At 40.8% G+C, this 21268-nt stretch overlaps 1 protein-coding gene across 2 annotated transcripts in view; it reads left to right on the top strand.

The window, feature by feature from the left end:
- Positions 1-21268, top strand: part of sema4c (sema domain, immunoglobulin domain (Ig), transmembrane domain (TM) and short cytoplasmic domain, (semaphorin) 4C) — a 103320-nt gene that overhangs the window by 49869 nt on the left and 32183 nt on the right. For both annotated transcript variants that reach the window (XM_035165755.2, XM_035165756.2), the window contains exon 3: positions 5341-5540. In XM_035165755.2, coding sequence (XP_035021646.2) covers positions 5426-5540 — 115 coding nt within the window. In that variant the 5' untranslated portion in view covers positions 5341-5425. The remainder of the gene's footprint in view (positions 1-5340; positions 5541-21268) is intronic.

Here is a 21268-nt window from a genome sequence, read left to right as displayed (position 1 = left end):
CTGCTTGCAGGTCATACCCACCCCTGAGAAGTTTTTCCTTTCTCTACACTATATATCTACTTTTACCTATTATGGACAAAGAGGGTGGCGGGGGGGTCCCTCCATGCATAGAGTTAAAAGGAAACACAGTGGACAGGCTCAATGTTGAAATAGCTCTGTCTTATAGCTGATATTTCATTATGACTTTCCAAACCTTTGTTTCCTGGATTTGAAAATCAACATTTAGTATACTACTTTGGCAGGATCATTTACGATAAATAGTTGCATTTTATGCACCAGCAGAAAAGAGGAAACAGAGGAATATTAAATGAAGTGATAAGAAATGGGAAATAAACAATAAAAAGAAATGAGAACAAGGTTAACACTGAGGATTTTGAAGCTTTTGTTGTTACAGGCAGAATCCTTGAATCACCATCTCCTCCACCGTCCTTTTCGTCCTCATCTTTCCCTGTAGTGTTTACATGCTGCCTCTTCACTTAATCTGGCCTTTAGGATGCGCACTTCACTTTGTTACCTCTCTGCACAGACTTAGAAGAGTGGATGTTGAGGAAGGGGAAAAAAGAGATAAATTGCAAACCACGCAACATCTCCAGACGTGTTTTTTCTTATTTTTCCATAACTCTCCTTACTTTTCTTCCTCTTCCTTTCAGCCCTTCATCTCTCGCACCCTCCCTCGCTCCCTCCATCTCAATCTCTTCTCGGCTCACTCATGCGTTGGGCCGGCAAGGCCTCCAGCATCGATCCAATAAAGCTGGTAGTCGGCACTGCGAGGCTTGGAGAGCTTTCACCCAAACCCAGCATTTAAGCACGCTCATTTAACAGCACACCGCTATGATCTGATCTAGGGGTGGAGGGTGATTTGGGAGAAGCGGGGGATGAGGGGGGGTTGAGGTTATTTTTTCCCTCTTTCAGCCACTTCTTATTTTCCTCTCAAAAGTGTTATCAATAACACTCGCATTGGTTCGATATGGGCACACAGACACGAACACATGCACGCACACACACACACGCACACACACACACACCTCAAAATCTCAATTATCTCCACTGCCAATCTGCCAAATAGACCAAATGTTTAGTTCGTTTGTTTTTTGCCAGCACACAAAATGATTATTCACAAGTGGGAATAGATGAGGGGGAGGAAGTAGGAGACATAAAATGTGCTACATATCACAAAGGTATTTTTCTTTCTTTTGCTGAGATAAAGTAAACAGTTTGACATTTTGTGCCCATTTACAAGCCAATGGGTTCCCTTCTCCTATGAGCATGCCAAAACCGACGGTCATCAAGACCATCTTAAAGGTCCAGTGTGTAAGGTTTAGGTGAAAGGGATCTATTGGCAGAAATTGAATATAAAATAAGCTGCAGCATGCAACTTCACCACTAGATGTCACTAGATTATATACACTTAACCTTTAAAAAAGAACAATCTAGAGACATCACTAATTAAAAGTTAAAGGCCCATATTAAATCTCCCGTATTTTAATAAAATACTTGAAAATGCAGTTTTTCAACAGCACAACTTCTTGGCACTGAGCATCTGTTGATGTCTTCCAGTTAGAATTGAGGCCTGAGACTCTTCTTGTTAAATCTTCAATTGGATTTGCTTAAAAACATACAGTGGCAGAATTTCAGTCTTTTAGTTGAACTGGATCTCACACAGTAAACCACAGTTCATTATTAGACCGACTCGAAAACTGGCTGGGGTATCAGAGAAACGGGTTTGAATTGTACTTAAAGGGATATTTCACCGAAAAATGAAAATTCACTCATTATCTATCCACCTCTATGCCAATGGAGGGGTGGCTGAAGTGTTTGAGTCCATAGAACACTTCTGAAGTCTCAGGGGTAAACTTTGTTTGCAGAATACGATACAATTGAAGTAACTGGTGACCAAAGCTTCACACGTAAGAAAACAACAGAAAAAACATAACATGCCTCCATACTGCTCGTGTGGTGTCATCCAAGCCCAGACATTCATATTCGACTCAAAAGGAGGTCATTTACACCGTGACTTAAGCCTAAAAGTCTATCAGAAGTGGCTAAGCTAACAGACTTTAGCATTTCTGACGGTCCCTGAATGCACCTCGTCGGAAGATATTAGAGGACATTTAGGAATAAGAAAGTTATAAGAAAATTACAATATCAGCTTACACCTTGAGAACATATTGATTATTAGAGGAATAATGCCTTAGCAGGATTTGAAAAACCTTCTCCATGCATTTATAATCAGTCAACATTACTACCTAATAGTGTGTTTACAGGTCTCTTTAAAAAATTGAAAAAACATTTGCAACTCATTCAGATCATGGATAATATCATTTCTGTCATTGTCTGTCAGAGAACATTTCAAAATACAAATGTTTGTCTATTAATCACTGACTGGATTTGGGCCCAAATACATTTCTGATCTGCTCTTATGTTAAGCAGACTATCCAGATCATCTGGGACAGGTCTGCTTTGTGTCCCAAGAGTCAAAACTAAACATGGACAAGCAGGGTTCAGTTTTACTTCTGTGTGCAGTTTTTATGCCCCACAGATATGGAACAAACTCCCAGAGAAGTAGAGGTCTGCTGCAACTCTTAGTTCTTTTAAATTTAGGCTGAATGCGTTTCTTTTTGCCACAGGCTTTAATAAATCAAATATGTACAAATTTCTTGTACTGCATCGTAACTCTTATCCTGTTTTTTTTATTTTCTATTCAATTTTATTTTCTATGGTCTTATTTTGGTTTTACATCTTTAATTGATGCCGTTCATGTTTAATGTAAATTAATAGCCTTGTTGTTGAAATGCACTTCACAAATAAGCTTGCAGTGTCTTGCATCATCAAAGGCGTCATTTCCCTCCCTGATATGCAGCAGCAGAGGGTGGGAAAGCTTACAGATGATATTTGCATTTTCATGTGTGCATTTTGATTCTTATGAAGATAGACGTCCTGATAAGAATACCAACGTTAAGAAAGATCCATCAATACTAATATCTGGAGCAGTTAGGTTTAAGCATTAAGGTTACACTTAGTGAGTTGGAATTGCACTGTTGGTGACCTTAAAGTTAAAATTAAAGGGTCATTTTGCAAATCAAAAAAACATATCCACTTACAACTGGTGGTGCTAAGCCATGAGGATGTATTTTGTTTTGTGCTGGGGTTTAAAGAAATCTAATACTGGGACTTCTGCTGCCATTTGAATAGAAGAAAACAGAAGTGAACGGAAATTTTTGCTCGAAGAACTAACGACAATTAAAAATGACATTTTAATTTAACTGTGTCCTCACTTTCTAGGCAGTGTTTCACAGACCATGCCATGGAGAGTTATTAAAATAACTACTTTCTACTGAAAATAGTCCCTATATTACAGTGGGGAGAATATTTTGCTGATAATTCTTAAGACTTTAGTATGCTTCTAACAAAAATGCTCATTAGATTATATAAGTGTATGAAATCCCCTTTCAAGTGGCGTTATCAGTCATCTTTCCTAATTCTTCACACAACGTCTTTACATGTGTTTAACCCAGATGAACACCATGAATGCTGTTGATAAGAGGCAGCTTGAATTGCTCAGCATGTGTACAATTAATTGCATTGAGATCATGGATGCTGCCTGAAGGGGGAATATTATAGTATTATCTGACTTTAGGGTGTGGTCACATAAAACAGTAACAAACACTATAAACATAAGGCACTGTCTAAAGGCAAATCATATCATCATCATTAGTTTGAAGCATACTGAGGCCTTTAGTAAAAGAGATGGTTTCTGGATGTTGAATCCTATCGGTTTGAGCAAAACTGACTAAATTCCACTCAACCTCTACTGTTTTCAAAAGGCAGCAGAGATCTCACATGTCTTGAAAACTGGGTAAATTAAATCATCTGCAGGGTTAGAATGAAGTAAGAAAATGCAAGTATTTCTCATTTGTGCGTATCAACCCTTTAACAAACTAGACTGGCACTCGGAAGAGACCATACCTCCGCCACTGCCAACAGTCCCAAGCTGCACTAATTTGCTCACACTCATAGATATCAGGCACCTAAATATGCCTTTGTCATAAAAACCCATGAACTATTCCCTGAGAAATATGTGGAAATGTCAAAAACGCCCCATCTTGAGATGTTTAAGGGAAGTGAAATAAAAAATATCTGGGTTGGCACCAAAAATGAATGGGTTCTTCCCTGATCCATACTGCATCCTTCCACCAGGTTTCATGGTAATCTGTCCCGTAGCTTTTACATAATCTTGCTAACTAACAAACAGACAAACATGTCAGTGAAAACATAACCCGTGGAGGCAATGAAACTGTCTAGATTTCCTGATATATACGACCATCTGAAGGGTTTGTAGAAGACCAAGCAAACAATCCACTTGGCGTCATTGAGCTTAGAGGTTTGTCAGCACAGGTGGCTGATAAACAAATCCACTCATAACAGCTGTCCAATATGCTAGACGCCGTAAGGAGAAGATGCGTCAATGCTTTTTTATGCCACTTATTGATGGCACAGAGTTCATACTTAATGATGATATGACATAAAGCAAAGGATTGAGTGCTGGCATGTCCTCCCAGGCATACAAAACCAAACGTAGTTTCATTGTGTGTGTATGTAAGCACTATTTTAATGTGAAGTTCCTCTTCTGGCCCTGTGCATCAGTGTCACCTGCAGCACTGTAACAAGTCAATCATCCTGTGCTGTTATTGGACTGTAATGCCACTGCAGCTGCACACTTGACATGTTCATTAGGTATGAACCGATTCATTTGACAACACAGTGCTATTGGACTGTCCTTGCCTCTGACTTTCATTTCCCAACATGTTGGTGTTTGATGCATTGCCAGCGCCAATTAACTTTGATAACTCAGCCCCAGTTTAATATACTGCTGCTGAATTGGCTTGACAAGAGTGCAGCGATAAGCTATTTCCGAGCTTTTTGAGTAGCGATAGCTGGATTATCAGTCAATGTGAGGGAGGGACAGCAAAACTTTCCTGTATAACCCCCAAGGCTAAAAGTCATTAAAATGTTTGGTTTGTTTGTGTTGGCAGAAACTCAGTCTCACAAGCACAAACAAAGATTATAACTATGTCCTTGTTGGCTTTAATGATTTGCAGCACTCATTTCTGTTTTGTGGATTTCAATGACCATGTTCAATTTTAAAGTACATGTTTTCAGAGTGAGGAATTTATCTTTTTAGTGCAGCTTGAACGTGTGAACTGTTGTGTGGCTGTTTGAAATGTGTGCATGTTGTAAATACTGTTTTGACAAAATCGTCTCTGATAAACAACCAAGTCAATAAAGGAAGTGAATTGCTGCTCCCCACTGATGTGTTGCTTTTTCCTCTCTGTGTGGCAGGCTGCCAGGACCCCCACTACTCTCTCTAGTGGCTCTGATCAACTGATTGATCCCTCGATCCATCACTCCACCCCAGTTCCGACAAATGGGAACTATCATGGGAGGGATGAAGTTCTTGCTTGTGGTGATTCTGATTGGATGGGAGAAGGCGATGGGTCTCAACTGGAACCCAATGCCGCGCAAGACTGTTCGATACCAAGGTGAGTTAGCTTTGTGTTTCCAGCTGATAGACGGGTTCAACCTCAGTGGCAACTGAAACTTTGCTGTGAAAGTGAGATTTCAAAATCCATTAGCAGGTTCTTAATATCACAGTAAAATCAAAACAATATTTTCTAAGCTCCAAACTTTTTTAAACATTCACCGTATATTTTTAGGTCAACTAGTTAAAACACCCATTATAAAACAGTTCTTGAGTGTTAGCATAGTTAGCTGGTTAGCTAGTCTGTGCTTCGAACTTCTTTACATGTGTTTAACCCAGTTGAACACCATGAATGCTGTTGATAAGAGTCAGCTTGGCGTGCACAGCATTTGTATAATCTATGACATCCTCACACTCTGCTATGCTAACTTCCTACTAGCTACCATTCAAGGGTGGTTTTATTTGAGATAACTCTTCATGTTATGTCCCCCGAGAGGGCGGTCATCAACATTTATGGACATATTTGTGTAATTGAATAATTAGCACAGGGCTGTTTCTCAGAGCTTGGCAGAGGAGTGACTACATGCTAGCATTAGCTCTGCACATTTTTCTCTGTGGTTTCTGTAACATGTCTCATTAGCTTGGTTGCTGAAAGACAGTCACAGGGTTCATTCGAATGGCTTATTTGTGTTACTAAATTATGATATCTTTTTCCACTTTGGTCTTTCCGGCCATCTCTTCCATTAAATGTGAGCACTGTCATGATGTTATTGATGAAGATTTTGAACTGCAGGTTAAAGTTCACCAAAGTTGAACTTGAAACAAAGGTGTGGATTTACCCTGCTAATGTTTTCATTGATTACAGCACTTCCATTGGATATTATTGATTGTCTTGGGATGACCAAACCTGAAAGGCTGACCAATATATTAGTGGAGCACTTGATCTGGCCAGACATTTGAAACAAAACCTATAATTATTTAAAAAATGCATTCCATTACATCGATCGGGAATGATTTCTCATGATTTCAGAGGTGGATGATTCTGTTAAGAGGCCCACATCGACCCTCAGTAAAACAATACATCAGTCTAATCCTAGTGCTCAACTGTCTTTGCACTCTTTATCTTGGCCCTCCTCTGCAGCCAGGCCCAGCTTTCTTTACTGAACAATGCCAATTGTTGCAAGCTGAGAAACAGTCTCTCTTTAATCCCTCAAAGGGGAAGTGCTGCATTTTCTCTCTTGGGGATTATGGAAATACCATAAAGAGAGTGAAATCCTATGGGGGAAGCTATATTTTCCCACCTCTCTGTACCACCTATCCCACCTTTCATCCCTTATCTATCTATCCTTTACGTTTTTTTCATCCTCTTCCTTTTTGCCTTTTATCCCTCCCCTCGCCTTTTCTCTTTGTATGCCGCGGCTCATCGTATGAACCAGAAATGCTCTTATGGCGTTTTCACAAAGAGCTCCGATTTCAGCCACTCTCGAGGAGAATGGCGTGTGGTGGTGTGTGGGGATATTTCAAAAGCTGCTTTCTCATACCGCTATCACCCATCCCCCACTCTTCCCCATTTCCCTTTTTCCATACAGCCCTCTTTCGTCCTTTCTTCCCTCCATGCTACAGGCATCACTTACTTTGTGGTGGAATGTTAGGACAGAGACTGGGGGGGAAAACAATTGATAGGGCGTCAATAGTTTCTGGTGACATGCTCCAGTGTGACGATGTGAAGTGTTGGCAGAGAGCAGTCCTGATCTGTGCTGCACTTTGGCTAGCACACAGCTGTGGTACAAACATATCAGACAGGGCAAACGGGGACAACCGCACACACATGGTCTTATATGGAAGGAAAAAAAAGTTGTGCACCACCAAAAAGGATCTCATTTTCAGTAAATAAATTTGCCTGTAGAGACGAGATAACGTCCCCTCGCCTCGAGTGCAGCCTAAGTGTTTTGGGGGTTTTTCAGCCTCAGAAATAAAAGCCTTACGAAACACAGGAGAAGGCAGATCACCTCACTTGTATCGTATTGATTTGAGTGTGGCACTTGAGTGCAGAAGGATTCTTGACGCAAATTGATTTGCATTTGAAACAAGTGGGATTATCTTACCTGTTGACAGATTTCTCCACTTGGTTAAAGAGAAATGAGATTTTCAGGCTCAGCACTGGGTAAAATGACTTATATGGATGGATTCTTGCTACGGTGCTGAGGAGGAGATAGGAACCAGACGAAATGGAAAAACAAAGCTGCAGAAAGAGGGATGGACGGATTGGAGGCAAGAAGCACAATGAAAAGAGAGAGAGGAGATAGAGAGTGGAAAAAAGCAAGGAAGAGAGAAAGGTAGAGAGACATAGGGAGACTTAGCAGAGAGAGGCCAGTCACTAACTACCTTAAAAGGACAGAAAGTAACTTCAGACAAACGACAGGGAGAAAGGAAAACACACACAGACAACCACACTCACACACACACACACACACGCACTGCAGGCCGTTAACCATGTGTTTCATTTTGCATGGAATCATCTCACAGACACACACTCAAGATTCATACTATCACATGTGTTTCTGTGTGTTAACTCCTGTTTGCATGCAGCGTGAGTTTTCAATAAAGAGGAGACAAGACGAAAAGGAAATAAAAATCACAAGAGTAAAAGAAATTGTGAGGGCACAGAGGGTGCGTATGTTTATACCTGTTTGTGTAGAGAGGGAGTGAGTGTGTGTGTAGCTGTGAGTCTGTCTATCTAATCCCCCTTTGTTTATATATGTGTGTGTGGGTGTGTGTAGTGCTTAGGCTGGCAGTCTGAGGGATTTGGCGTATAGGGGAGTGTGTGTGTGTGTGTGTGTGTGTGTGTGTGTGTGTGTGTGTGTGTGTGTGTGTGTGTGTGTGTGTGTGTGTGTGTGTGTGAGAGTGAGAGAGAGAGAGAGAGAGAGAGAGAGAGAGAGAGAGAGCAAGAGGTGAGAGAGAGTTGGGTGGGTGATGGTGGGGCAGAGATGGCTGAAGAGATAATATCCTCCATCCAGCAGCACATGAGGCTTACATGAGGTTGGAGAGGACAACAAACATAAACTCTCTCTCATTCTCTCACAAATTATTCACTTCTTCTTCTATTTCTTTTTAAAAGCGTCTTGTTGACATTTTAATTTGCAGGCTGTTATATTCTCCTCACCGCCACCTCGTCCCATTTATGTTGGGAAAGGAAAAAAAATCACTGTTGGCTCCTAATGAGACATTTTATGTACACGCTTTATGTATGGCCCTCGTAGCGCTACTAATGAGCGTTGTAAATTTACATACTTTCCATTTTTCTCTCATGTTCTCTCATTCTAATCACTAACATGGTGCATGCATCTTGATTTCTTTTGCACTTTTATGTGGGTTATATTTCATATCAATGCTCATATTGTACAAGTCTCTCTTTCATAGTTTGTTTGCTAAAGGTCTTCTCATCCAGACCTTTTTACTTTATGTTAAAGGATGAGGCTGATGTTGTTTGGTATTTTTCTTACTGTCCCACTGCAGAGTTGTGTAATTGCAACTTGATGACAATGCAGCAGGGGCAATCATTTTCCATCAAAATGTGTGTTAATAGAAACAACCAAGCTCTATTATACAAACGAATAAGTTATATCTTCAGGGAAAGTCATTGTTTTGCAATCAAGTCTAAAGTTTGGGTAAACATTAATGTTTTAGGGTTGACATCCATGAAAATTGGAAAACTCAGTTTTGCTTTGTTTTTATCTTCTGTCCACATTGATCTGGAGTTTTCGAGCCCCTAATACGGAGATCTTTGGAAACGCTGCGTTTTAGCTCTAAAACTCCAGAGTTTTGTTTTAGTTTGGATGAGCAGAAATGTAGAGACTGATTATGTTTACATGGACACCAATATGACAGTACAACCCAATAGTCCAATTAAGACACTTTGTGATAACCAGCATTTTCTGATTCCCTTAAACTGAATAAGGTCATACTCAGAATAAGCAATAATCAAGACATACATATTCAGATTTTAGTCAGATTATGTATATGTCTTAATCGAATTATAATTTCCTGTTGGAGTTGACTTAGGGTTAGCATTTTTCACAGCATTTTCCAACATCAACATATGGCAGTTAACAACTGCATGACAACACAAGCCCTGGCGGAACAGTTCTGGGGTGAGGGACACACAAGAGTTATGCTCTGGGTTTTAAGGGGAATGGTACAAACATTGCGATGCCGATATTTTCAAAAATGTTGCAGGAACGTCAGATGTGTAACATAACAAGTGAGTCATAATCTGACTAATTTGAATGGAATATTATATTAGTAACTGATAAAAACACCAAAATCGAAAATAATGTCTCATTCTGAATAAGGCCAGTAGTTGGGTAATCTCTCTCAAGTTCAATTCTTGACTGGGTCTTATAAACTATGATGTAACTTTACCTGATGCGTCACACTATCATTGTCACATCACCTTTTCTAGAAGAAGACAAATGGCAGCAGCCTCAGCTACCAGAGGTGAATGCAGTGGATAACAAATTACCAGTGGTGCTGACCTTGTGGAATTTGCAAGCAACTGTTTAACTGCAGTTAAATTCTGCGTTTTAAACTGCATACGTGCGCAGGGTTTCTCTCCTGTCGGATTCACACACACACACGCGCACACACACACACGCACACACACACACACACACACACACACACACACACACACACACACACACACACACACACAACCACACATTCATGCCTTAGCCCAGCCCAATGACAGAGACCAGTAAGCCAAAACTATGACAAAATGCAGCAGCTGTGGTTAAACAAAGACTGAAAGAATGGAGCAAGAGAAAAAAGAGAGGAGGTGAAGAGAGAAGAAGAAATAGAGCCTTTAGAAACTTGATACTTTGTTTGAAAATCTTGCCAGCTTTTATGAGCCCTGCATCTTTAAGGAAAAGCCAAAGCAAATGTATGCCTCTTGATTTAGAAGAAGAAAGATATGGCGGGAAAATAAAATAGAGTAAAGGGAGAGTAGAAAAGGGCTGGGCCTCTGACCTCCAGAAACCTCTCTCCCTCTCTCTCTCTCTCTCTCTCTGACTCAATCTAAACCTTTCTCTTTTTTTTCGTCCTTCTTTCTGTCTCTCTGCCGTATCTCCTCAAACCCTCCAATTACAGTAATGAGTGGTTGAGAGCGAGGCAGAGCAAGAGGCAGAGAGAGGCTGTGCGTGACTGGGAGGATAGATGCGCGGGGGGGGGAACAAGAGGAAGGAGGGATGGAAGATGGAGATTCATGGCCAACTGTTTATCTGCATTGAATGTCACTCATCCCCTGACCCCACGCTGATTGGTCAGTGAAGATTAACAGCTGGGACCAGATGTAGGGACCTGGAGTGCTCTCCATCTCCGTACTGACTTTGTGGCAGCTGATGTGTGGGCTAGTGGGCATGTGGATTAAAATGAAGTCACAACGTGAAAGGCTGTATTTATCCAGAACACCTTCATGTGGCAGCAGCACCGTGGCTGAAACGAAGTTAACTGCTTCCGACGCTGTATTAAAAATCACTGCCATTTATCATCCTTATCCTTAAATCAATAGGCATGTGGGGTTTTGTACAGTTCACTGGATAAATTCACAGAGTCGCTTCCAGATATTTCACAACACAAAAGGTAAGACATCAACATAAAATCACAAGTAATGGATTCACATACTATTCGTACATTTTACATGATGAAACCTGATAACGCCACATTCAGTTCATCACCATGTGAAACAGCATTTTGAATGTGATTAATCCACATACAGGCACATGGAGTTTATATGGACATTTAACATGTGAAAAAAGTCACATGACACAAGCAGGCTTAGTCGTCACATGACACAAGCAGGCTTAGTCGTCACATGCCACATGTGTTTCAGGTTTCCAGGTAAAATATGAATTTCATGTGTTTACTCCTGGTAATGATGCATCATGATTTCATATCCTGTTGCTCAGAATGCCCAGTGTTCTTGGCCAAGGTTCCGAAACCCCAAACTGCCCCTGACAGCTGTACCAACAGAGTGTGACTGTTGTGTGAATAAAAATCACTGCACATAGAAGCACTGTATGAATGTGTGTGTGAATGAGCGACTGCGTACTGTGAAGTGGTTGATGAGATGCTATACAGTCAATTAAGTGCATCAATTATACAATAGATTGACAGGGAAATAATCAGTCAAGTAATTATTTGAATCATGTACATGAAGGGGAAATCATTTCCTGTGTTGCAGATGCTAGGATTTGCTGATTTTCTCCATTTTACACTGAACTTCAAATCACTCCCATTTTAAATGAGATTTAATTAACAGTACACAGGCTGTTTTTGAAGAATAAATGATTGGCAGATTCATCAGATATGAAAATAACAGTATTTCTCACTACACTGGCTTGTAGTATCACATTATCACTATTATTCCAGTCGTGAGTGCGGTGTTTTGTTCTCTAAATGGCTTCTTTTTTTTTTTTTACTTTTCGTGACTCCACCAAATACTATTAGAATAATTTCTAACATGAAACTATAGCAGTGCTACCCTGCACCACTGAGCTCTGCAGGCTCCTGTCTCTCTCTCTCTCTTTGTGTGTCATCAACACCACAGCAGAGTAGAAAAGGGCCTAACTCTTCGCAGCTGGTGCCCATCACAGCACCAGTCATACATGCCCGACCATGACGCTGGAATGGAAAAGCCTCACTTGTGGCATCAACCAGCTTTTGATTTGTTCTGCTTGATGTGGATTGCAAGGGTGACCCCCCCACCCGTCGCTTTCATTGCTCCTTCCCTCCCGCTTTCATCTCCTCCCCCGTCACCTCGTCCTTGAAAACCACCAGCCCCCCCATGGGTTCACTCGTTCACTTGTTGTGTTAATCCACTCTTACCACTTCCTCTCCTCCCACTCTTCCCATCCCTTCATCGAGCTCTCATCCAATTCTGCTGAATTCAAATCGCTCTATTGCCATGACTGTTTGTCAGACACAACAATGGTGAAGCTCTATAGGAAATACAAAGAGCACAAAATCAACAAACAAGGGCTTACACATTTGAGCCATGCAAAGACGAGCAATTATTCAGCTAAAAACCTTTAATTATGTATTCATCAACATACTTTTATTCTTTAGAGCATATTCATTCAGACATGAATGAGTTAAGCACATGGCTTTTTGTGTCACAGTCTGAATAATCCTATGAATATCAGTCATTCCTAATTTATAACAGCATTAAAATATGTTAACCTAAATTCTGCACACAATTGGAAAAGGTATTTTTGCAGATGCAGCTGTGTAGTCATGTATATCTTTCTCCTTCTCGTCTCTCTCTATCTTCATGCTCTCATTCTGTCGAACACCTGACTCTCTTTTGAACTTGTCGTCTGCTCGGCAGACAAAGCTTGTGCATCCACATGGGAGTGTGTGTGTGTCTTTGTGCGCTCCTTGTTGTTTTTCTCCCTCCTCAAAGAGGGTACCTGTTCAGATGAAGGTCTGGCGGAGCTCTTCGTGCACTCTCGGGTATATCTGCATGTTTGTGTGGGCGCTGCATAACGTCTCCCCCTCCTCCGTCTCTCTGTCTGTCCGTCTGTCTGACTCTGCCTCTCATTCAGTGTTTGTCGCTGCTTCAAAGCTCTCCCTAAAATAGGCCCTTAATCATAGTTTGGTGTGTAAGTGGCTCGGCGGTTAGGAGCTATAAGCAGAGGCCGGGTGTATTTATAGCATTCAGGGAGGAGAAGGCTGGAGCACCACTGGAAGGCCGATGGGGTCAGATCACAGAGGCGAGGCCCACTTTGAGACCTTTTCAGCCGGCCATGAAACAACTGGAACTCCCCCTTGTCCCTCTGTCCACCTCTCGCTTCTCCTCTACGCCACAGTGGAGCTCTGCTTGGTCCGGCTTGGTTTGGCTCCATTTGCTGGTTTGGATGATGAAGCTGCAACAGGACCTTTAGTCTCTCTACAAAGACGTGTGTGTACATCGAGAACATATAAGCCGTTTTCAGTCACTCCTCCTGGGCTCTCACATCGGCTCCTTTGGGGTTCTATGGGCTTTTTGCTGGCTGGAGAAAGTCTGCAGATAGTCCAGAGACTCTCACTCATACATTTACATTCACACATACAGCCCCTCTGAGAATCTCCGGAGGATCTCTGAGGTTCAGTGCATGTCTGAAAACAGCTATATAGCACAGACATAGAGGATGCCTATTCTGACAGCTATGGTCCTACACGTTGTCATAACCTACTATCAGCTACAAGTTTTAACAAAAACAGTTAAAACAGTAAATTACCAGACTTGTTTTGGTTTGGTGTTGTAGCCCATTAACCACGTTTGTACATAGTTCTCATTATTTCTGACAGTGAGAGAATCACATCACAGCTTGATTTCCTTTCAGGGAACCTTTAGTTTTAGTTCATCAACTTGCACAGCCTTCAAAATTGCTCGAGACAGCTCATCCATCAAAGTGAAAAAACGTTTGTCCCTGTTGCTTAATTCTAAGAAGATATAACATTCACTGCATTAGAGTTGGCTCCTGAAGTGCCTGCTTTTATTGCAGCACTGAAAAGAATTCACATTATTCTTTTCATAAAAACAAGGTTTTCCTTCTACATGGCATCATCCTCTTGATGTTTTGTTTCACTGTGTTTGGGTGACACTGCGGTTTGTGTAGAGGAACGGTGTGAAAATTCTCCCCAGTGAGTTGAAGTTTACATCCAGAACTCAAACATATCGTCTGCCAAACATCAAACACAAAACACATACAATAAGTACAAAAAATTAAAGTCTTAGATGTTACAGCCTCCGGCAAAGCTCCCAAAAAGCCTAAATGTTCTAAACTGTACTGATCACAGTACACAGCAGTTATCAAGGCTGAACAAATTACATTTCAACATCAAGTACTGCAGTTTAGCACAGTTTTTTTGATGTACCTGCACTTTCCCACAGTACTTTCATTTCATGGTAATTTATACTTCAATAATAGCAATGCATTCCAGAAGGAAACCTTGTACTTTGCACCACACAGTATTTATTCAACAACTTTAGCTAATAGTTACTCCGAAGATTAATATGATAATCCAAGGCTTTGCTGTAGAATTAACTGTTCAACACTATAGAGTTAATATTGACTACACCTCTGCTGTGTCAGCACTCCATAATGGTTTAGGCTGCTCCCATTATCGCTACAGGGGAAGAAACTCTGGATTTGTTGCATTTCTCTAACCAGTTGTCTTGAATGGCACGAAGCCCAGGATGCTGCGACAGTGCTCCTGAAAAGTGGTGTCGGAGGGGAACTTGTTCTGGTGGAACATTTGCACTCGGGTAGGAGATAGCTGTCATTTAAATGGCTCTTTCCATGCCAAGAAGATGCCACAAATGAAAACGATCCAAATATTCGTGAAATCTCGCCATTAATCAGTGTGTTGGTTGCAGGCAGAGGGTGCTGTCGGCGCTGCTGTAGCCTGCCGCCGCCCACACATTATATCAACAATAATTGAATCAGTAATATCATTCATAATAATCTATGGTTTACTGGGGCCTTTTTCTAATTAATATGTACCTTATTATTAAATCTTAAATTTAAAAAGACATTCTTACAATTTGAAATAACTGTTAAAATGGTTTCCAAGTTAAGTTTATGTTCCATCCCCTTTTCCCTTGTGACCCTTTTAAATGAAGCAATGTCTCATTTAAAGCTTAAAAAATAAAATGAAAGGGAAATAAATATTTGACAGTTTATTTATTTATTATTCCTTAACTCATTTGGTGACCTTTTTAAATGTAAAGTATAACCTACACATATTATATAAAATGTACATTATGCTTATGTGGCTCTTTAAAAGGCCAAGTATCAAATATTAATATTTTCTGGATCAGCTAAAATGATACATAATTTATATCAAACTCAGACCTGTACAGGTGATAACACCATGTTGTCTTCATGTTTCTTCTAATAAATCCCCAATATCTCTTCATTTAATCCTGTTTCAATTCAAGTACACACCCAAATGTCTGCCACACTCTCTTTGTCTCTTTCTACTACCCTCCTTTTTAGAGCCTCACCAGCATCAGAAGACAAACATACACACACACACACACACACACACACACACACACACACACACACACAAACACAGAGAGAGAGAGCAGTCCCATAGTGCAATCTTCTATCTTAAAAAAGACAGAGAAGTTTCTATGCCCTATGTGCACTGTGCACCGAGTGGGACCTGAACCTGAATATGATTCAAAACATTTTGTGTGAACCTGGTCCGATGTGTCCGGTCCTGAAGGATCCCGTCAGGCTCAGGTCAGCTGAGGGTTCACCTGCAGTGCTGTGTTTCCAATGATGTGCAGCTCCAGCTCAGATAACTCTGTAAACCTTCCTTTTCTTTTCCCTTCCCTCTCTCTCTTCTGTTTGACAATATTTATTTGGACTTCAAACCAGATCGAACTATTTTTTTACTTCAATAATGCGACTATCTCCCGATACAGCTTTCACTGAATGTGTAACTGCACTGCATCGTTTTTTGGGGTATTTTATGTCCACTGCTGACACTACAAACTTTTTTACGATTTGAGTTTGGTGCAGCGCTGTCCTTAGATTTTCGTTCAATCATTCCTGCCTTGTTACGTGTTCTTTTCAGTCTGTGTTATGTGTGTGAACACGGCTCTGCAGTCTCATGCCCTTTTAATGGGCATTGGCGTGGCGTTTACCTATGCTAATTGGGAAAAACTGACACATGCTTTCAATTTACGAACACATGCCATTCATCAATATAAGAGCACAGATGCAAACAATTCTGCAGTTTAAGAACGCGTCATGAATCTGAGGTAGCGCTTTGTTCGAAAACTTCTTAAGAAAAGATTTAAGAAAATTCGAGGCCCATTGTTTCTTCTCACTCTTTCATTTAAAATCACCATCTAAACTGTTTTCTCTAAGCATCAAAGTGAGTCAGCCCAAACCACCCCTGCACACACATACACTCAGCAGGTAAACTTTTACAATAATACTGGTCTAAAGGTTCAACCCGTTTTAGATGTCTGACATACAGTGATGGTGGAGCTGATTCTTTCCAGCTAACAGCACAATGGCAGGATTCTGTGTGCTGCATTTCAATAGATGCATTCAGAACAAGGTTACTTCTGCGATGTGCTTCCTTTGTATTTTGGCTTTGTGCATCTTAATATGTCCATGCTGTTCTTTTCGTTTTCTGCTCAAGGAGGATGGCTCTTTATTTGCTAGTTAATTTTGCTTGAATTCAATTCCATCCAGCTGTAAAAACATCTTCAAAATTCTGTTTTTTCCAAAGCCTACAGACACTGTTGATTCAAATTTAAACTCTGTCTTTTAAAAATATACACACTTGTTCGCCTGCACAAAAAACTCTGATGAACCACATGTGTGGACGGCCTTGTTTCTGTCACAGAGAAACCTACACCCAAGCAGGTTACAATCTCACACTCGCACACAGACACACACAACACGTAGCCTCGGGGCTGCCACAGTGTGGTGGCAGATGGTAAGTGCGTCCGCCCGTATCGCTTCTTAATGACAAAACTTAATGCTAAACTTTCCCTGTGTCAGTGTAGAGACGTCAAGTCACTGAGCAGGTACCCTGAGAACTATTCTGTGTGTGTGTGTGTGTGTGTGTGCAAGTGTGTGTGTGTGTGTGCAAGCACGTGTCAATACATGTGTGTGCAAATACAGTATAATGTGTCTTTTAGCTTATACATAGATTGTATATATTCTGATTTGTGTGTAGCCACGTACCTTAACACAAGTGTGAGATTGTGCACGTGTGGTTGTGTACATGCATATGTGTGTGTGTCTGTGTGTGTTTCTGGAGTATTTTTTTCCCTGGCTGTGTGGAACATGGCAGATGTGCTCCTTTCTCCCCTGAGGATGCTGCCTCTCTCTCTCTCTCTCTCTCTCTTTCTCTCTCTCTCCCTCTCCCTCTCCCTCTCCCTCTTTTCACTCACTCTCATCATACCCTCCAATGTTTATACACCGCTGCTCTTCAGATAATAAGCTGACTTCAGTACTTATCCCCCTTCCTTCCTTTGGTTGCTAATTCCCTGCCCTCTTCTATCTCTCCTTCTCTTTCCTCCCATCTCTAACAACATGTCTTCTCTCAGGTTTTTTAACCTTCAGTTGTCCAGATTGTCTGTAATGCCTGCTGAATGCTCACACAGAGGGAAGGTGGTTAGCTTTTGGGAATCTTTTCAGGGTTTTATTGCCCCTGGAAGTTTGAAACGTTTGTTTCAGGATTGTTTCACCTGAAAATATGAACTTTTATATAATATAAGTTTTTAACCATTACTAAAAAAGAACTCAAATTACCCAGGGGCCACTGACCACGTTGGTTTTCCAAGAAATAAACACTTTCGTCCCAGTTGTCAGGGTGTGTTTGGTCATATCTGACAACTTTGGCTGTTATGAGCTCACTAATTCTTCATTTGAAATCAAAGCCACTTGTTATGGTTTGATTCTGCAGCTTGTCCAGAAAATGAAGTGATTGTTTTCTGAAATAAATGACTGAGGGTAAATCGAATTTTGAAAAAAATTTATAATTAACACAACAATGATGATTATTTCGGGCCTCGTGAAATTGTCTCAAAAGGCAGATCCGTTCTCGCCGCCGGGCTGCAAATTAATAATGTCAAAGATTCTTGTTTGTCTATATTTTGGTGGCATGGTTGGTCTGAAATTGTCAGAACAGAAACTGTGTTCAAACCTTTCATTATACTGAGCACTTTTAACACTGAAGTTGACCTTTATTTTGTATTTTGGCGCCCCCTTTGGTGCAAAATGGTCAATGATTCAGCTGAAAGCAACGTTAATTTTGAAAGAGGCATTGGAGGAGAACACCTTGCATTTAAAGTAACAGATAGAGATGCCTTTAAATTAAATGACTTTGCATCATCATGGGTATTTTAATGATTAAACAGTTACACCATCAGACTTTAAGGAACAAGTCTTATTTTTCTAAGCTTTCCTTTCTTTTGTCTCTCTCCCACACACACACGAGCACACCTCCTTCATCTTGTACAAGCTCCTCCACGTATATGTCTTATTTAGTCCCAACTAGGCCACAACGTCACATGAGCGTTTAGTCACACCATAAATCACACTAGTTCCTGACGTTCCCTCCATGGATTTCAGCTTCTATTTTCAGTCAGGAAGAAACGGTGAAAGAAGTGAAAAATATTCATGCTGTCGAAAACCCCCAAAACAGAAATATTCTTCTTCGGTTTATGAGATCACATTTCCTGCAGTGCGGGCTGTCGTCGGCTCGGGTTTTGCACACATTCTATCAGCCTAGATAGAGTGAGAGAGAGAGAGAGAGGGAGAACAAGGTGACATTACAACTAACACGAGAGTGGATAATGAAAACTAAACACCATCCTTTCTCTTTTCTCCTATCTCTGTCTTGCTTTCTTTTCTACTCTGCGCCAGTAGTATGTCTATATGCTAGTCAGGGGATTTGAAGTGTGTTTGTGTGTGTGCGTGTGCGTGTGTGTGAGTGAGGGAGAGAACAGCAAACCAGCAGGGGCATCTTTTTAAAATTCTGATGGGAAAAAGCGTCAGCGCTGCATGGTTTTCCAACAAATGCAGATGGGACCGTGGAGAGAACGTTTTGTGATTTTCTCATAATCTTTTCGAGATTGTTTGTGTCGGCCTTGGAGCTGCAAAAATGAGAAATGACCAAAAATAAAATCCTGAGATAAATCACATCACTTTGGCTCGGCGATGTCAAAGGATCAATAAGTGGGTTTACAGGGGGCTAATATTCCATTAACACCCTGAGTGATGGCCTAATCACAGTAATAGGCCTCATTTGGGCCTTGTATTAATATGCGATCTGCATCTTGACGTGCACCCCAGATAATGAACAATCTAATCACAGCCACAGATTTATACCCATTATTATTGTGCTTTTATAAGCATTCTTATGCTCGGCATTCCGCACACGTTGTCACTTGGATCACATTTTCCATTTGCAATAATGCTCCCAGATCCAACTCTAAATCCCTGTGTTGTTGTGTATAGGTGTTCTTTACAGCCTGGATTAAGCTGCTCCTGTTCGATAGAAGGTTTTATTTAATGCTGCAATGCTGTTTATGTCTTCGAACAATCTTCAGCTCAAAAACACTGTGGTGAATTGGGGCAAAACATACGATTATTAATTGATTTGGTCATTTTGAAAATTTGCCTTAAGGGAATTTGATTGAACAAGTGCATGATTACAGACATCTTGGCATCCTGCTCAATCCCAAACTCACTTTTAAAACTCACATAAAAGCACAGGCAAGCACCTTTTGAGGATTTGTCGCTAACATGGATAAAAAGACTGGAACTCTGCAGATTACACAGCTTCTCTGCAATTCCCAGAATATGGTGATATTATCTGTATTCATTAATATATTGCTCTTAAAAGCTCTAGATGCTTTTAGATTCATAGCTGGTGGCTGTAATGCTACACACCACCGCACCCCTCATCAAAACAAGGGCTGGTCTCAGAGAGCATCATTGCTTCTTGTTTATTTGCACAGATTTTCTAAATAGACGACCAGCTTATCTCGCTTCTGACGTGCAGATCTGGAACTTATCAGACTTGTCCCTGAAGACGTGCCTCTGCTCCAGGTTCTTAAAGTAAATACAGAGCTTAGGAAGCTTTCAGTGCAGCGTTCCATCCTGCAGCAATGATTTACAACAGATCGCTGACACAGATATTGTGGGAACTTTCAACAACTCATTAGGACCTGATGAGTTATAACTGCTCACATTTCTGTTGTGATTTTGTTACTCCTGTTTCTCAGCGTGTTTTAATGAGGTCAAATTGAATCTTGTAGACACTGAAGTGCAACGAGAGGGCAGATGTTTAACTGTCTATTCAACTGGAAATCACCAAGATCCTTTTTGCAATCAAAAAATAATTCATGTTTAAACTTGCATTAATTTAAAATGTTTTGCCACATAGGGGCAGTGCAACAACCTGTGATCACATTATGACATTATTACCATATAGCAAATACGGCAGCAAAAGTCTAGTGACATGCAGACATTAATAAAACATTACTATTCTGTGGAGTCATGTTTCTGTCCACCTGGCTAAAGCAATGTAATATTGGCTTCCTCCTTTTAGCTCAATGTTTATGGCTCCATGCTTGCGTCTGCTCCTGCATTATATTTTGGGTTGTTTATCCATCTGTCTGTCTGTATGTTGGTGCATACCTTTGTCTGTCTGTTCAACAAATCTGTCACAAACATTGCCTGATTAGAAATGTCTTGGAGGATAAAATGATGCAGCAAAGTCATTTTATATCCAAAAGGATCTAAGTTCACTTCACTTCACTGTGACATCATAATGCTCTGGTCACTTGTCTGGCCACTATTCAACGGATGGGGAGTTTGTGGGCATATTTCCTGCAACTTTACTTGTTGGATGGGACATCAATTCTAGTTTTACCCAGAAACTCTTTAAGGCTCCTGGGTCTTTACCTGCTAAATGTTATATTCACCAGCAAGCTGCTAACCTTGTCCTACATACCTGCATGGGCAGCTAGTGCACCACTGGTTTAGCAGAGCTTTTTTTCACTGAAAACAGCTGCTTGATGATGTTGAACCAGTACTTTTGCTTTAAAGATTACAGAAAGGACAAGAAACCAGGTGATGTTTTCCCACAGGGGATTGGCGAGTAAATGCAATCCCCTGTGGTTGAAGATGAAGAGATGATTAGCTGGCCACAGGGTTCAAATGTTCAAGGGCTCCCAGAGGTTGTGACTGTGTAAGGTAGCCT

Source organism: Hippoglossus stenolepis, chromosome 9 (genome assembly GCF_022539355.2).
Source record: "Hippoglossus stenolepis isolate QCI-W04-F060 chromosome 9, HSTE1.2, whole genome shotgun sequence".
Taxonomy (NCBI): domain Eukaryota; kingdom Metazoa; phylum Chordata; class Actinopteri; order Pleuronectiformes; family Pleuronectidae; genus Hippoglossus; species Hippoglossus stenolepis.
This window is presented reverse-complemented; position numbering and strand designations above follow the sequence as displayed.